Source organism: Corvus hawaiiensis, chromosome 5, assembly GCF_020740725.1.
Source record: "Corvus hawaiiensis isolate bCorHaw1 chromosome 5, bCorHaw1.pri.cur, whole genome shotgun sequence".
Lineage (NCBI taxonomy): Eukaryota > Metazoa > Chordata > Aves > Passeriformes > Corvidae > Corvus > Corvus hawaiiensis.
Genome location: NC_063217.1, coordinates 25,026,648 through 25,045,724, shown reverse-complemented (window position 1 = coordinate 25,045,724; position 19,077 = coordinate 25,026,648). Strand labels below are relative to the sequence as shown.

Sequence of the window (19,077 nt, the reverse complement as noted above, 5' to 3'; positions counted from 1 at the left end):
AGTGCTGAGCCAGTCTTAGCTAACAGCTGCTGGCCTGAGCGGGGTGGATGTAGATGTACACCCTTCCCAGTTCTCCTCCTCACTGGTGAGTCAGAGGTAAACGGTCTTGAGTGCTAAGGGATTCATCTTCTGCAAAACACCAGGAGGAATACTAGCCAGTGTCAGCTACAGAGCACAAAATCTTACTAATGAAGAGAATAACCAGATTTCTTACTGTCTGTTTATGGGGCTGAGGCCACTGCTCAGAGACATGCAGCCAAGCTGGGGTTGAGCCATCCCTTCTCACTGGGACTGTCTGATGCTGCAGGAGAAGTTGGAGATACACTTTATTTACCTTGGAGATGTGCCTTATTTACAGCAAGCCCAAGCATCTCTTCACAGTGCTGTGCTTTGGCAATATAAACAGCCCTGGAATGTTTTACACTGGAGGCCGCATTTTTGGGAGGATAGATGAGAGTTCTCATTTTGACAGATACCAATGCAAGTGACTGTGTCCCACTAACATTTATAATGAGCAAAAACCCAGCTCAAACCAATAATAGAGATGTTCTTGGCACTTCATAAAAATTTGGAAACAATCATTAGAGACAAATGTTTAAAAAGAAAAAAAAAATAGAGTGGGTGATAACTGGGAAACATTAAAAGCCTGTTACTGAGGGCCCCAAAAGACTATCTAGGAGGAAAAGTTTAATGTTGGTTACAAAACCAACCAGCTTAGAGGGAAAGGAACAGTTAGAAACATAACAAAGATTAGAGGGGAAGTTAATGGTGATGCATAAAAAGCAGAAGTTTGGATCAGTAACAAATTAATAATTAAAATTAAATCTGGAGCGTTGTCTAGAGAAGGCTTTCTTTCCCTGGCAAAATAAAGGAAAAATACGACATCCTAATAACAGTGTTGGACCATTATCAGATGGAAATAGATTTTATCAATAATATGGAACTGTTCATTGAGTATTTCTGTTCTGGTACTTGTGAAGGGTAACGTGATGCGGTCACACCAATGTAATGATGATGGTAAGCAGGTAGAAATATTTTCCATTTCCATTGTAACTCTGGGTGTTACCACATGTTCACCACCAGCTTCATGTGGGAGTGCAGCCTCAGCTGCCTGTCCCAACTCCCTCCCAATGCTGGGACAGCTGAAGAGCAGTAGCTGCTTGGGAACACCAGCTTTTCAACCCTAAGTGCACATCAACTTATTACCAAAGGCACTAGGCAGCTGCTACCAAAGCAGCTTGTTTTCGGAATCATGAGGTTTGGACAACTCACTTCAGGAGCTAAACCAAACATGAAAAAGACAGGTCTGACCATAATTTTTCTTTATGTTTTGTAATATTTTGGATGCTTCAGAAGGCTGAAAGATGCAAATATTATCTGAGGGGTTTTTTTTAAAGGACATGAGATATCCTGGATGATGGTGGGTTTGTTGGCCTGATATTGAGCCCAGACAAACTAATTGCACAGCTAATGCCAGCTTAAATTAATAGAGTACTAAAACAGAATAATGGCATTAGTACCAGGCAACATCTTGCCAAATTATGGTTTTGATGAGATGAAAAGTTTGGTTGATGAGGATATTACAGATATTCAGGATGTTACATAACATTGTATCACAAAACATGATTTTAAAGTACAAATATATCTGTATTTGGGAAATTGCCATTACGCAGTTAAATTTCTGGAGGGATTTTTTTTGTGAAACTGTTCACAGCCCATGCTTTTAATACTTTAATCCTTGAGGGAAAGCATACAGTCAGTGAGTGAGGAAGATGAGAGGTGACAGACCTGGCCGATCACGTGTGTTGAGGCACAGAGAACATCGCTCTGCTTGGTTTTAGCCCCTGGAAATGTACACTGAAAAAGCTTCTGGAAGACACGGTGACTTTCTGCCTGAGTAGTGATGTACAGCATGGCCAAAAGAGCCACAGCCTTCAGCTGTACAGACATGTAAGTAGGTGTAGGGACTCTGCTAAGCTCAGCACTGATCTTCCAGAGGTGCTGAGCTCCGCTAAAAGCAAAGGGAGAAATTACTTTACCACGAGGTATGTAACAAGTAACAGGCATTTTCCTTTTTTTTTCCAAAAATTTTGTAAAACCCGGTTTGAAGGAAAACAAAATGCAGACTTGAAATAAGGTTTATGTTCTTGTGGGTAGAAACTGCATCACTGGAAGATGATGACTTGAGTGCTTCTGTTTTACCCATCGATGCTGTCTGTTGCAAGGAGGATTTAGTCCAGGGAGTCGCTGTGCTGTGTGGCAGCTCAGGCTGAGAGATCATAGCCTGGTTTTTGTCATTGGCACAGTTGGTGACCACCACACTCACTGTTCAGCTATTTATTAGAAATTAGGATACTCTGCAGAGAAAGCTGTGACAAGCTGTGCTGAATAAGCACTTGTTACAACATACAGACACCTAGAACAACAACAAAGACTTAAACTTGGATCGATAACAGCAAATACCTGCCACCTCCTACATGTGTCCTGCTTAACATCTTAGCCAGACCAGCCTTCCTTGGCACACCAGGTCGCCTGTAGGTACTTCTCCTCTTCGTCCTTTAGCTCCTGCAAAGACCTTGCTCTTTCATTCGTTGCAGGCCAGGTTACTTTGCCACCTCCAGTGTCCGTTCTGAGATGCCGGCACTTTCAGAAAGTAAAGGCTGTGGAAACTTCTTCCCTAATGGGCAGGAAAATTAGTGCCTCTCCATAGGCTTTCTACTAAATCATAACAAGTGTTATTTCGATGTTGGTGTCTCTCCTACTGCTTACAGTAAGCACAGATCCCTGTTGGTGATATCTGTGATAGTGGATACCTGCATAAACATGCAGAGTATCAGCCCTTGGAGCTATGATCTTGTTAACCCTATAGAGGCCACATCAAAGACAAACAAAATAAATAAGCTAGCAGACTTAAATGATTATCCATCTTCACAGCTAGGACTCCCAGGCTCTTAAAAAGTTACATTTGCTGAAGGATTTGGAGGAAACAGTTCTCAGCAAAGAGAATATCTGCAGAGCTGTAAGAGGGGCACAGCAGCAAAACCAAAGCTTTGACTCTGCACCTCATGCTGCCCTCTTTGTGGTTTTTTCCAGGCTTCGGGTAATATGGCAGCCCAAGAAGTCTGGATTTGCAAATAGCACCTGGTGTTTGAAAGGCTGAGGTTATTTGTACCAATAGCAAACTATGCTCTGTCATGGCTTTAAAGTCAAAAGGTGCTCAGCATCCTCCAGTCACTACAATGATAACAAAATCATACAATTTTGTGCTCAAAACTGCTTTTATGAAGATAGAAGTTTTTGTAAGCTTCGGCCAGCTTTTAGTACTTTCATGTTTCTCACTGGTATTGAGAAGGCATTTTATCAGCAGCATACGGTTAAAGTAGATCTATACTTCGTCTGCTGGGGACACAACAGGTTAAGTAATTTCTTGTTGTCTTCTCCTTTGAGCCCCATCCCTTTGGAAGAACATAAGTAAGCACATCCTTGGATAGCCTGCAGTGAAACTACTTACTGTGTGACAAACCAGAAGCAGGAGTAAATAGACAGGTTGTCTTTACAGAGAAGTCAATGTGGGGTGCAATAACATTGGAGTTTATTCATCAAACCAGGCACTTGGCATGTCTTCTGTAGGCAGACTGCTGGATGTAACTCCACTTATCGCCCAGTAAAGGATCTGTTTTGCACAGAGTAATGTTGTTCTGCACCCTGGCTGCCTAGACAGGGGTGTGGTTGCTGTGTGGTGTGAATGCCAAGCAAAGAGGGCAAAATATCTGTAAATCCTACCTTGAGACATCCTCAGCTATTTCAGTGCTTGCTTTCAGATTATCAACTTAAGATAAAGCCCAAAACACCACATTTTTTCAGGTGTAAAGAAATAATAAAATGCCAAGAAATAGTAATAAAAAAAGAGGAACACAAATATTTCTTCTGGGTTTTGAGCTGAAGCTATGATTAAATCTGAATACTTTGCAAAAACAACCCATACAAAATGTGAGAGTCATAAAGTACCTTAAAAACTATGCTTATTTAGTCTTGCACCAGTCAGTTGTAATGCTGGATTAATATCTGTTTAATTCTCCTATGGTGTTTCAGGCTCAGGAGAAAAGAGCTGTATTTCAAAAATACTCCAGAGTTAATCAGGGATGTGGCAGCATCTGCTTAAGAGAGACCCGTAATTGAATCATCCCTAATTAACCTATCACCTCAACAGAAGGGAATAGGATGTTGGTACCACTACTGAAATGGATGAGAGTGATGGGAATGGAAAGGGGGGAAGATGAGAGAAAAGAGAAGTAAAGCTATTTGCCTAACACCTAGTTTTATAACAAATTTGGGAGGAGGAAAGGAATAGAAATTAAAGTATACGAGTCATTGAATCTCTTTAGTATATTTAATCAGACTGTAGTTTGAAAAACATTTGAGCATATTTACATGTCAATCAATGCATTATTTAGGTCCAAGAAATGTTTTCTCCTTTGTGTGATTTGGGATTTTTACAGTACTTACAGATTTTTTTCTTATTATCATTACTGCTGACCTAATTTGTATTTGTAGTAATTATAATTTCAAACTTGGAAAAAAAACCCTTTGAAAACTAGTGGGCAGAAAATAAAAGTAATTTCAGAGATCTCAGTATAGGAAATACAACATTTGTTGTGCGTTTATTAAATTGTCTGCACAAATCAAAATGAGAAGTATTTCCTATTTGAAATAAATTTCACAGGCACAGAAAATAGATACTAAAGAACACTGCTTGATTTAATATTGTTGTTCTATTTTGTGCTTTATAGCTAATATACAGTAATTGCAACTTGTTTCATGCAGTGCCCTGCCAGACCGTTTTAGATTATCTGAAGACCGTACTTCAGCATCACAACCAGCTGATGGTACCGCAGCCAACAGACCATCCGACCGAGGTAGTGTACAGTGAAAACAAGCTACCTCTCTTTGTGCTTGATAATTCATTAAACACATGCAGGCAAATAAATCAGTAGGCACTTAGTAGTAAAAAATAGGTTAAAAACTGTCATTCTTAAGTACAGTAATCCCCCAAATGGAGGAAACTGATCATTAGTATAATCTAGAATGACTTCACTGAGCAGCACGTAACTCCCCCTCCGTCAGCACCAGGTGTGCTTGCCTTGCTTGGGTAGTTTTTCTCTCCTCTTTCCTCAGAAACACCATATTTGTGGGTAGAATTTAGGCTAGAGCTAGCCTGGTGACAGCTGTGGCTGGGTGACTGAGAGTGGCTGCACGTGGCATGCAGCAGTTCAGGGTGTGTATCACTTTGCTCCTCCATTCAGTTTTATCCTGTGCAAATTAATATATACGTATTTATATTTATCACTAGCTGTTATCATTCAAGTATATTCCAATGATTCATTTTCCTTTTTTTAATGCTCTTTTGCTTAACTAAAATTTTCAAGTACTATAAAAACTGAGGCTGTTCTGTAATATCCCACAAGGAATAGCTTGTCATAGTGTGACAGAATTTTTTATTCAATTAAGCACACAGATATTAATCTTTTATTCATAAACTTAGTCATGTACAAATACAAGCAGAGATACATTTGTATTTTGGTTCTTCCTTCAGAGTCTGCTTATTTAATTTCTGGGAGTTTTTATATTTGTTGTAGTTTAATGTCTGCTGGACACACCAAACCACATCATATATTTACTGAGAATGTTTTGCCCAGAAGTGCTTTACTTTCCAAGGAAGCAGTGAAAGTGTGTCTGTACCAGGAATCCAGTAACTGTTTAATAGAATAGCATAGCACTATATCATGCCTTGGAGAAGAATGAGGAAAAATATCCCGAGTTTCAGGGGAAACAAAAGAGAAGTGTTATAAAATTGAGGCTGAGAAAGTTACGCAAAATTCATTACCCTCTCCTCAGTTAATAGCAACGTGAGCTCTCATGAAATCTAGATGTTATGCCTTTCTGCTCCACATTTTAATCACTGCTATATATACAAACACAGAATAGCTTCTAGGATAGCTTGCTGCTTAGCAAAGCCACGCATGAGCATCTGTCCTTAAGGCACACGAGTGAGCCTGGAGCCTTACCCTGTGCCATTATGGGCTTGCATTGCATAAGCCAGGCTTGATAGGGCTTAAAAACAAGGCAGTGCCTACAATTACCTGCAGTTTATACTTTACAGTGGTATCAGTAAGAATGGTCCTTGCTTCACTAAAAGGTTTTTTTAATAGGGAAAAAATAGGTCTCAGAAATCTAAGGTAGGAAAATAATTGACTTTATGTAAAAGAGATGTGAAGCTAGCTGCTGAAAAAAATTAAGTACCAACATGAGGATCACAAGGTCCTTTGTACTGATCTAGCGGAACAAGCCAAGGAAGTACTCATGTCAGCTCCCCCTGGGACAGAGTGATCACAGTTACTTCAGCATAAGGGTGTATTACCTCCAAAGAGCTTTCCATGCTGCCCCTCTGCTCTTCTTCCTTCCCCAGCCCCTGCACCCTGTTGGAAGAGGACAAGGAGCTGGACTGGATGGATTGTAATGTTCTTCTTGGCAGAGCTCTTCAGACTTATTACTGGCTTCCCAGGGGTTCATGTACTGGGCAAAAAATCAGCTGCCTGTATCATGAATGGAGGGGGAGGAATTGACCGTGACCTGTTTGCAGTGATGTGAGGAGATAACAAAGGGCAAAGAGAATTATAACAGGGCTAGACTCTAGGTAAAGGGTCTTTCTCTTAGGGGTTATATGCTTGAATTTACAGCTGCAAGGGAGTGAGTGAAGTGTTGAGATGTTTGGGGGAGAGTGGCCCTTCAGACAGACAAAGCCCATCTCTTCCCTTACATTTTGGCTTCCTTTGCAGAGTTTTGGGTTTGTCCATAGCTGTCTTTGCCAGCAGCTTGCAGCAAGGCAAACAAGTAGCAGACAGTCACACAGGCTGAGCTCCCAGTGATGCTAACCCCACTGGGAGATGGTGGTACTCTAGATCATACAGATTATCTAATGATAATCTCAGCATGGTCTTCACTAAATTCAATCTTCCATATATTTATCAAGCTTGCAAAAAGTTAAAAGCAAATACCTGAGGAAAAACTTCAAAGATGCTCTCAAGCTGTCTCCCAGGATGCTATAATAGATATATGAAAGAAGGCAAGGGTAGTCCTTAAAAGTTTTCAGCTATCAAAGGGCTGGAAGTGAGGACTTTGCAGCAGTTGCCCACTAGTGCAGCATGTGGCTGCCTCGCTGAGCGTCAGACCTCTGTTTCTGCAGCTCACTGCAAGCTCCTGGCGAACCTGGGGGCTACGCAAAGAGTTTACTACTTGGGCTTCCAGATTTATGTGTTTCGATAAAGAAGTGCAGCTGTAAAAGTGAATGAGTCTCTAGGAGGGTGTGGTTTGGGTTTTTATTCTGTACTTCAATTATTTCAAGTATATTAACAGTACCATCTTACATTAATTGGGTAATCCTGAACTCTAGCATTTTATGGGCAACAAGAATTAAATACAATTTGGGTACAATTGACTTAAGAGGGCTTATAAATGTGTGTGGATTATGGGAACCCCCATAATTAGTCCCACAGCATTCATTTAATGTTGGAATATTGAAACACACGAATTATGAAGGTTAAAAGCAAAATTTCTTTCCAGCTGACACAGTGGCATTTCTGTAAAGCTATAATTTGAGTTAATACAGCATTCATTAATAATAATGAAGCTTTTAGTTTTCATAGTTCCTTTATTTATTTTCTTTACATTTTTCACAGTAACAGAATTGCTGTCAAGTTTCAGGTGTGTTCTACAGAAGTAATAAATTTATTATAAAAATAGACCAAAAGAGTCACCTCTGAAGGAAACTATCAGCAGCGATGAAGCGATCCATTTGATCACACTCTTCAAAGACCCTTTTTATGCATTTTAACATATTAAGAAGAAACATTGCACTTAAATAGTATGCCCAGTTGCTGATTCTTAACTCTTTTTAACCTGCTTGTGATAGTGGAAATTATCAATAGCTACACCTCTCAAAATGTATTCATCATACCTCACCCAATTTGATTTCTAGAAAATGGAAATATAATTTTAGAAGTACTCATTCTCTGTAAGAGCAATTACATGTTCACTTCGGGTTGTGTTTCACTGTCAGTATCGCAGATAGTTAAAAAAATGTATCTTTTATTGCAACTGACATCTTCACTTATTTGCCTTTTAAAATAAGCAACAGAAATATTTCACTTTTTCAGGGGAGTAAGCAGTTGCTGAACAACTACCCTGTCTACATCACTAGTAAACAGTGGGATGAGGCTGTAAATTCTTCCAAGAAAGATGGACGACGGCTCCTTCGCTATCTCATCAGATTTGTTTTCACAACCGATGAGCTTAAGTACTCATGCGGCCTTGGAAAAAGGAAAAGGTCAGTGCAGTCAGGAGAGACAGGTCCTGAAAGACGTCCTCTGGATCCAGTTAAAGTAACATGTCTCAGAGGTACTGCATCTTTTCGCTCAGTGTCCACCATATGTGATCTCATTTCACCACATTGGCTCTGGCTCAGTAGAAGCATTTGGCTGACAGTTGCAGAACTTAGAAGGGGTTTCACAGGCAGGTGACAAGCACCCAGAAACCCTCCACTTCCTTTTCATACATACATACAAGTATGTATGTATGTATAATATATGTGTTTTGGGTATTTTTGATGGGAAAAAACAAGGCTGCTTATTTAAGAGAGGAGACAACTGCAAGGGCACATGACACTAATACACTTTAGCAAAACCAGACAGTCCTGATTACACGCTTTTATAATAAACTCAGGTCATTTGTTAACACTGATACACAGCAAAACTAACCAAAGGAATAGTTACAGTCTAATGTCTAGTAAGGGTATGATGCATCACTGGAGTTAGAAGCTGAGTTTCAGAGTAGGTTTTGAAAACCTCTTCTAGGGTCAAGAACATCTGCAGGTTAACTGCCTACAAAGTACACAAGCGTGTTGCCAAGAATTTAACTTCTTTTTTGGCATACTGATGCAACATTGCCTGAAAATGTTAGGGAACAACTTTCCCCCATGTTTAGCCTGAAAAGGGAGGGGAGTTTTGCAAGCATTTCACAATGTCAGAGAGTGAGGATATTGCACAGAAAGGGTACAGATTGAAAAGAATGTTGTGTACTTCGGTTTCCTAAAATTGTTTGAAAAGGCTGGTACCAAGCTTTATAATAAAGCATACAAAACAGGACTTTTTAAAGCCAAAGTAAAAATATGTTTTTAGTATCAGCATCTGCATTGTATGGATGCATAAGCTTATTATTCCTCTAATTAACTCACAGTTAACTTTATAGTATTTTGTGACCGCATACATGAAATTTTGGTTGAACTAACCTCAATAATGTTTTGCTAATCAATGTAATGTAAAAGCTATATTGTGGTCAGTCAGTGATAAAAATATCTTTACTCATTCAACTGGAGTCCAAAGTGGTTATATACATCAGATGGGGCCTCTTCCCATTTAGGGTAGAAGAATCCAATAAGGCTAAGTAAATAAAACTTGTGGTTAGGGTACGTTGATGTAACCAGGTAATGAACTCAGATTTTACAGACAAATTAGGCAAACAAACTCTTTTTGTACTACAAATGAATCTTTTAACCTGCTGTATGATACTGTACCAGAACTCACTCAGAGACTAATTGAAGGGCAAGTCCATTGCACACCATGCTGCAGAGGTCTAGAGAGAGATTCAGGGGCCCAGAAGTCCTCCTGGAAAATGAAGGCTGGATACAAGTGCTTTAGCATTTACTAAGTCACTTTAAGTATCACCTAATAATTTATGCACAAGCAGAGTGTTGATACCCTTTTCTTCCCCTTTCTCTCACCTGTCTCCTAAGACTAATAGTAAATTCATCTGTACATGGAATTTTGCTTGTAGTCACTCTCTTTTCTGAGGTCCTGGACACACAGAACATGGGGAGCACTCCTTGGGAGAAAGAGAAAGGATAGTTTCTTTAATTTTCAGAAGCTTAAAGAGGAAGCCAAAACATGCAGTATTTAATGACCAGCTAAGAAAGCAGAGTAGACAGCTCTCCCTTTGGGTTTTCGTGTGTGGGTGGGAACATGACAACATCCTCCAGTGCTGAGAGTTGGCCACTAGCTCCTACTCATTTACAAGCCAAGGTAACAAGTGTCTGACTAATTCTCAACCCAGCTAATTATGCCTTTCCACCATAGCAGGGAGTTCAAATTGGTTCTCTTTCTGCACTCAGAGTAGTTTAAATATATATAAACATTTTTAATATATTCCTACAACTGACTGGTGTCTGGAACCAGTTTTAAAACATCCTGGCATGCTTAAATTATAGCGCTACTCCTTTACGTGGTAACCATTTCTCTGAGAAAAAGATGAGTCTGTGGGGGCACATGTGAACATAACTAGGTAGGAATTACTGTTGCCTGTGTGGATTTCCAGGGAAATGAATTTAAAACAGAGATCGCTATCACTTTTGTAGACACACTGCTGGAGGAGCTATGCAAAAATCACATCCTAATTGTCCAACAGATGAGATACCTTGCAGGCACGGGAACTCATGTAAAAGCACAGCATTCCCTGTCTGGAGATGTGGTGACATTAATGAAGTTACCTTACACCACTTATTGTGCTTGTCAACAGTAGAAAATAGAATTTAAAAATATCCTGGGATGCACAGTACTGCATGAGGGAATAACTAATGTTACAGAATAAATAAGCAGCTCAGTTTCCATATGAGGTACAGTGTATCCAATATCCCTAATAAGGTGCCCTCACATTTAAAAATCATATTTGGATATTTCAAAGTCCAAATACACCTATTTGAGCTATGTCTAGCAGTTACAACTCCAGAACTGGCAAGGCACTTTCTGCAAGTCTAACATATAGCATGTCAAAGAATCTGAAAAATAAATTATAAAAAATGTAAACATCACATACAAATAGCTGTATGTGGAAGCAGCAGCTATTTAAATAGCTAAAATACATGCAGTACAATTCATTTTCTCTTGCATTGAAAACTATTGCAAGGCTCCCCAAATCTCATTTAGCTATTTTTAAGGCCAAATTAGTCTCTGAAAAAATAGGTGTAAAATACAAGGAGATGAAAATAGCAGAACTTAGAAAGGAAAGATATCCCAAACAGAAAGGAGCACCAAACTGAAATAATGGCAGTGACATTTTCCAGCGGGCTGGGGGCTCCTGCAGGTTGCAGATGCTGAAGAAGCCAGCAGAGGGAGGTCAGAAAGATCCAACAGCAATCACCTTGAGGTATAGACACCAACAGGTTTCAAATTAAATACCTCCTGGCTCGTGTTAGCTTCCATATTGCACGTGCTAAATCACAGCCTTCACTTCAAATTAGTTTTTTGTATTTCCACAAGAAGGGATTTTATATCCAGGTCCCATGAGTCACTGAGGTAGATCAGGTGTAACAACATACACTGCATGTGGAGAAACACACTTGTGCAGAAATAAAATATGTCCAAGTGGCATTATCATGGCATCCCCCATAAAGACTTTACTTCTGCTTAAGTAGAGCAGCAATACCTCCTTTCTTATTTCCCATGAGCTTTTTATGCCTGGGCAATACCAGATGCTGCAAAGGCAAGTTGCTTTTTATCCTTGCATGTTTTCCTGCAGAGTTCATTAGGATGCACTGTACCTCCAACCCCGACTGGTGGATGCCATCTGAAGAGCAAATAAACAAGGTGTTCAGTGACGCGGTGGGACACGCGCGCCAGGGCCGTGCCGTGGGGACTTTCCTTCACAATGGCACCTCATATTATGAAGGGACTGACCACCCCGGATCACAGGATGAAGTCTTCAATAGAGGTATGCAAGATGGATCTGGAGATTGATGGCAGTGAGAACCACATCATACGACAGTAGCAACCACTTAATTTAGGAGAGACTGTTTGTTAAACACACTTAACCCTGCTGTCATTTAGGAGTCCAAAGCATGTTTGAACATGTATTGCGTACATTTCAGCTTCTCCATCCTACCATATCCCAGTTAACAGAAAGAAATCAATTTCAAGACCTGCTTTATGGGACTTCTCAGTGCCTATTATTTCCAAATCCCTCATAGCACACTCAAAGGGAACATGCAGTTCATTTCATCCAGCTATAGAGGAAAGGTTATTTAAAAACTCTAAAAATGTCGAAAGAAACAACAGCTACTATCTCTTCAGCTTATTGATAACAATCCTAGGCCTGGACTCAGAAGAGCTGGGTGCTATTTGCTTTCCCTGACAAGAAGATTTAAGTATAAGTCTGCACACTTACAACAAAAAAGGAGTGGTTTCCCATTTGCTAACAGAAAAGAACGTAATTATAAATGCTACCTTAAAATACCACACAAGATAGAAAATCCAGGGACTTTCTTAGCCAACTCTGTCAGGAAATTAAGCTTCCCGAGTAAAACAGAAGCACTCGTCAACAGCAGAATCCTTCAAAGACCCAGAACAATAACAGGCACCTCTAAGAGATAAAAATTGCATTGTATATCAGACAGACAGTATATTTATCTAGATTTCTAGAGGATTAGAGTTGATCATGACAGTTTTCATTAAAACAAGATTGCTAAAAACAAATTGCCATTTCAGAAGACAGATTTTCCTTTGTCTGTTCCTATTCTGCAGCCATATTATGTAGCTTTAGAGGCTTTAAATTGCCTTTTCTTGTTTTCACTTTCATTTGTGTTCTATATCTATTCCTTCAAAGAGGTGAGGCAATGTGCTGGTTTTGCTCAGTTTTGCTTTCAGGGAGGGGTTGGGCAAGAAGAACCTGGTTTAGTGTTCTGTAGTAAGTGGACATAGGATCCAGACTGAGAGCTATAAGAAAAGAGCTGTTGCAGCAGAACTCACAATGGTGCACAACATTGGAAGCAGATATTAGCTTTAAAAACAAAAGTCAATCTACAAAAGAAGTCTAATTTTAAAAGTTTAGGAGTTCATTGTCCCTCTAAATTGATCCATGCCAGAAATACGCAATGCCAAAGAAATGATGCCCTTTCTTTTCCACATCAGGGTGTTTCCATCTCCTTACCTTTGTGTTATTTCAGGCCAGTGTTGGCATCCTCCACAGCCTGAACCAGCTCTTCCTGAGGCAACATTTCCCCACTGGCAGGTACAGGGAACTGTTTTTGGGAAAGCAAGCTCACTTCACTTTTGACCATCCTTAGTGCTACCTCATCAGCGTTGACTCTCCTGAACGCATCTCTCATACTCCCCAGCTTTCCTCACCGCCTTGTGCAAGCCACAAGCATAGCTACTAATGGCTCCTTTTACCCTTCTCCTCCCCTTCCCGACCTTCTCCCCATGCACAGGGCAAGGCAGGAGGCACCCAGCCCCTTCCTCAGAGACCAAGAAGGGCTCTCTGGGGTGCAGCGCTCCTCAAGGGCCAGCCTGGCTGCAGGGCTGAGGAAGTCTCTCAAATTTCAGCTCACCCACACAGGAGCTCCTTCCTGCCCTCTGCCTCCTCTTTGCCTGTGGTTGTGACTGGTCTCTCCTGGCCCATGGGCCATCTCGGGACACAGGCTCACTGTGCACTGCCATAGAGAGGACCTTGCTCAGCCCCCATATGCTTTAGGTCCTCCAATGTCCAGTATCTCTCGGATCACTTTAATTTTGGTGATTTTTTAAAAGGGGGTTGAAAGGCACTCACTGGCCCCAAAATAACTGATTTATTTTCTAAAAGTCAACTACCAGTTTAGTCACACAGGACCTCACTAGACCAAGGGGTTTAGAACAGCATTCCCTCATTACAGGCAGGAGGTGACTTTCTTGGAGTGGTCACAGCACATGGTGGCCTCTGGAGGAGAAACTCAGTGTATAGAAATGTCACAGTACAGATATCCTATAGTAGCTTTTCGGTGTTGAACTTACACTTTTTTTAAAAGAACTATAATAGAAGATGTTACATTGCTCAGATGGTGTAAGTCTTGCTGGTCTATGTTTAATGTGGTGACACATGCCAGAACTATTTGGTAAAACATGTCAGAACGTGTGAGTCAACATTATACTGTAAATTTGTCCACAGCGATATGTATCATGCTGTATTTTTGTAAACATTGTAATGGTTTCCTTTCAGATGCTTAATTGTATGATGTTTAGGATAGAAACACTTTTTAAGAGTCACAGAACAGAATTACTGAACTGGACAGACCTCTCACTTACTAACTGAAAGATTTGCTGAAGTAACTAGTAAGCCTAGCTTTATTTTTAGTGTAAAAAGCATAGCCAGCATCCTGGAACCACTCACAATCCTCTACTCTCATTGTGCAAAATAACCAAAAGTATAATTTCATCCTGAAAGCCACTTTGGCAGTAGAAATGGCTTTGCAGGTTTGGACCTTTCTTTATGAACAAAATGTTGCCCTCAACTGCTTATGTGCACTAGCCAGTGACATGAATCATGGCCACAGACAGGCATTAACAGACACCAGCTCATATTTTTGTTCATGTTTGGTTTTAAAATAACAGAGTATAAAAACTTTTGTCAGTTATCTGTCTTTGTTTTTAATTGCCATCATGACCACTTAACCCACACATTTCATTTTAAAAACCCCAAACCTTGCACATCATCTTATTCCGTTAATTTGTTCATTAGGTGTTATAAATTCATACACATTGAAGCATCTAAATATCTGCAATATGTTAGATTTGGGACCTGAAATAATAGATAGCACATAAGCCCTTGCAGAGGGAAATGTCCATATTTAGGCAGTGTGCTTTATAAGCCAGTACATCCCTTCCCAGCAACAGAAGGAAAGTGCTATCTATCATGTCACTCCAGAAAGTCCCAGGAGGATAGAGATTCTTGTCTTATCCTTCCATACGCTTTAATCTTACTGTCATTTAGGTATCTGCCTTCTCTCAAACTTCGTGTAGCAGCACCGCACGCCCATCTGTGCCAACATGCCTTCGCTATATTTTCTATGACAAATATTTGTGGAGAAACTGTGATTTAAAAAAAACATTAATCCTGATATTTTTATTGTTATGGTGTAGTTAATTCTATGAATACTTTCTAATGATGATTGTACTGTGTAGAGTAAGTACAGGTTAGGGATAGACCTTTATCAGATATTGTACAAAAGAAAAGTGCATAGTGTAATATAGACTAGTAAGGTTTTTGTGACAATTTCTATAGGATGTGTGAATTGTTTTCTATGTGGCAACACACATTTCTTTTAAAGAATATAAAATCTTAGAGAATTTTTTAAACAGTCAATATTTTTTAATTATAAAGACATTTGTTACCTACAGTTTACTATTTCAAGTGTTAATTCTAATTTGAATATTGATTTTATTACTACATACCTCCAGTTCCATTTGTTCTGTTGCATAAAAATGCACAATAAAAGTTAGTCTCTGGTTAACCTGTCTCTCTCTTTCTCTAGAGGCAATGTTGTGTCAGTGTGACAGCCATGACACCTGGGTCTCACTATAAATATATATTAAAAGTTTTAGATTTATATAAAGTGCTAGAACATTTTCTTTTGCATTAAATGCTTGTTTGGTATGAAGCACCAAAAACCACAGTGAAAGATTATGAAGAATTCAAGTATGAATATAATATAAATCATTTTCACCTCAGTATACAACCACATAGATTTATGTGCTGGTTAAAGAGAGAGACTGCTCAAAAGAAGTACCCATCCGCAATCTTAAAACCTGGATTTTCAAGCAGTGACGTTTAAATCCTATTTTAATTCAGAACCCAGTGATGGCTGAATGTCTCCTGTTCTCTTTAAATGCTTTAGAAAATCCTGGCTCCAGATCACTTGTAGAGGAATTACGGTTACAAACATTCACCACAGCAAGCCACTGCTGCTGGGCTGTGGAGCCAGACGGGCCTGCCCACAGGCTGGTGTCAGCCATTTGAAATGGTTACCAAATAGTGCCATTATAAAACAACACTTTCAGGTGCCTGTAATGCTGTAAAATTAACTGGGGTTGGGCAAGTATTTTCTAGGTCAGGGGCTTCAGCCTACTGCATTTTTTTGGTGAAAATCACAATTAGTGAAAACAGTGTACTAACGCCCCACCAAAATAATTTCAGGTAACTCTGAGAAACAGAGGTAAAAAACCTGTATTAATCCATCTGCAAAAAATTATAATTAGCTTATCTTACAAAAACTTTGTCTTCCCAGACTTTTGGGCAATGGCTGGAAATGTGAGGGTAGATCTGGAGGCAGGATGGAAAAGGGATGGGCTGTGTGTAAACCAAACAGGGTGAAGGAGCAGTACAGGCAGGAACCCAGCAGGGAAAGCTGGCAGGGAAGAAGAGTACATAAGTAGGGAACCAGAGGCAGCAATTGGGTTTATGAAACTCAAAAACGGAGATAAGGTCTAGCAGCAGAGCATATGGAAGGGGATAAGCATGAGAGGTAGTGCCTGGGGCTGGGCAAGCAGAGAGAAGGGGTATAAGAGGTACCTGGGATGGGAAAGAAGCCGGCCTAGGAAGTAACTGCAGTGGAACAAGTACCACAGATGGGAAGTGTAATTCAATAATGTCGCATTTTATCTTCACCTAATAACCTGTTAAAGATACTGGTAAGGCAATGACTAAACTGTGCTCCTGCAGTGCAACAGTGCTGGTGCCCTCAGAAGCATGGCCCATGCTGGCAGTTGCATCTCTCCTGAGGCACAAGATGTCCCTGAAGAGAACTTTAAGGTCCAAGTCAGACATTGAACCTCATGCATATGAAGGTATTTAGTTTTAACCTCATTTGCTTTGAACAAGCTCATGTGCAATCTCATATTATAAAAGTGTTTGTAATCTTATTTTAATAAGATTACTCACATTGCAAAATCTTGTCCTCAAGAGTTCAGCTAGGCAGGGTTTTCTCTGCCTCCTTCCCTCTGCTGAGGCACTGACTGAAGCCAGCAGACTGCCACTGGCTCGTATGCAGCATGGACAACACTACGATGTGTACCAACTTGCAAAGTCGGTTTCTGTTTGGAAACTGCATGTAATCTCAAAAATAACTCATCTTGCCCTCCCTGACTCTTACTTATGCTCGTCTGCACCATCGGTAACTACAAACAGTCCCCAAGTGCTTGAGGCAACTGTGAATACAGCTCCAGGTGACAATCATATAAATCTTAGCTATTAACAGAGCAAACCAACACCACTGGTGTGACCTGACCACTCCTTGAGTGGGGCCTGTTTAAATCAGAGGCTCTGTCTTGGTTATTTCCTAGCAAGTTCATACACAAACAGCTCTCCAGGGATAAACCTTCCCTGCTGCACCAGGGAGTCCCTTGGAATACCTGGCAGATCTCAGTACGTGACCTTGCCCTATGAATACAAAAACCCTCCTCCACAGACCCTTCAATATCTGAAGTATAAAAGCAGCTTCTACTGCAAATGTATCACATCAAGGAAAAAAAAAAGTCATATCAGCAGATTAATTAGCTAAGTCAAGACAAAAAAATCTGACATGAACAATGTTGGGAAAAAGCTAAAAAAACGTTTTGTCCTGAAAACTGCTTTAAACTTTCCCACTCATCTGACAGATATAATTGCCTCAACCTAGGTTGTCTTCGTAGGAAAATGGAAAGAAACAGGTTTGCTAATGACTCAAAGTAGTTTCCCATTAGAAAAGTTAATATTAAATTTAGTTCCCATTTAGGAACAGGGTCAATAGTACAGCAGAAAAAGTCTAATTAAACCGTTCAAAAATGCCTTGTAGTAATGTGATTGAAAAACTGAAATTCTCACAAAATGATGCGAGAACCTCGAAGAGCCAAAACCTTAACTACTTATTAAACTGATGGAAAGAGGGATTTTTTTATTTGCTAAAGGATAATCCAAAGAAGCAGAGCAGCAAGCAGTTCCAACACAGCCCCTTGACAAACAGGATGTCAAGGAAACACCTGGGGTATCTTTCCCATCCACAGCATCAGGAAGACTGTTCCAGGGTGAGACATTTCCAAGAAGAAAGTTGACCTTGGCACACTCGTAAACCCACCAAATGCTAGCCAGAGTATCACACACATCTCCCTCAATGATCCAGAAGTGTCCAATTACCTACTGAGCAGATGGAGCTCCTGGAACACAGATTTTGGAATGAGTCTTCTCCACCTAAAACTCCTGTTTTGAACCACCTGGAAACTGAAGTTCTACACTGAAGGTCAGAACCAATGAAATCAGTGCAAAGCATAAAGGGAAAGGAGCAGAACAGGTTAAAGCCACAGCCTTACTGGAAAGTCTTTCTCACATCAAGGTTTCCAAGTTATCCAAATTCATTAGGAGATGCTGAGAAAGTTGTCTTTCATGAGAAAGATGATCAGTGAGGTACAAATCTGCAGCCAAAGACACCTACATACAATTATAACATGCAGAGACAGAGGTTCATATATGAACCATTTTTATGTGCATCAAATGCAAGACGGATTTTCTTTACGACTGCCTTAGAGGAAAATAAAACCCCCATATTTAAACCCTAAATTTAATGTTTGGTGTATCCAGAGTAGCCTGATTTAATGGTAAACTGCTGTTCAGTCAGTATTTGGGGTAAAAACAATACTTCTCTAAAAGACTGAAGATCAGTTTATACTAGAGCAGTGAATATTTAAGTCACCTCAAGTGCCAGAAAGAGAACCTAGAAAAGATCTTACTAAGCCTCAATTCAGCATCAGAAGTGAAGAAGTCTAAATTTAAAAAACAAAATCACAAAGAGCTTGGGTAAATCAATACACGTCATTTACTAGGAGCTGAGCTGGCACAACTTCTGTGAAAGCAGAAATTATGTCCCTTTTCCTAAGGTTTTCAAAAAAAGTTTAATTCAAACACTAAAGGAACGTTTACTTTTCATATCTTTTAATAAGTCCCTCATAAAATATTTGCAAAGACAGACAAAACTCATTCTTGAACAGGACTTTTAGATCACCTCAACCAGCTGACTGCAAGGTCCCACTTCAACCCATTAGCCCCCATTTAACACAACTATTTAGGAATGGCCTTTCAATTAATGCCACAGACAGCAAATAAAGAAAGGCTTTTGAAGATTCCAGGTTACATTATGTGAAAAGACAGAGCTCTCTCTTTCAAAGTGGCTGAGACCACTTGCTTGGTTACTCA

The 19,077-nt window shown here is 40.0% G+C and overlaps 1 protein-coding gene across 2 annotated transcripts in view; it reads left to right on the top strand.

Moving 5' to 3' along the window:
- BEND4 (BEN domain containing 4) overlaps positions 1-15,483 on the top strand; it is a 31,282-nt gene extending 15,799 nt beyond the window's left edge. The window contains exons 3-5 of one of the 2 annotated variants that reach the window (XM_048302776.1): positions 4,825-4,916; positions 8,214-8,454; positions 11,626-15,483. In XM_048302776.1, coding sequence (XP_048158733.1) covers positions 4,825-4,916; positions 8,214-8,454; positions 11,626-11,843 — 551 coding nt within the window. In that variant the 3' untranslated portion in view covers positions 11,844-15,483. The remainder of the gene's footprint in view (positions 1-4,824; positions 4,917-8,213; positions 8,455-11,625) is intronic. The other variant, XM_048302777.1, reaches the window with a different exon arrangement.
- Positions 15,484-19,077: the final 3,594 nt, after the last annotated feature.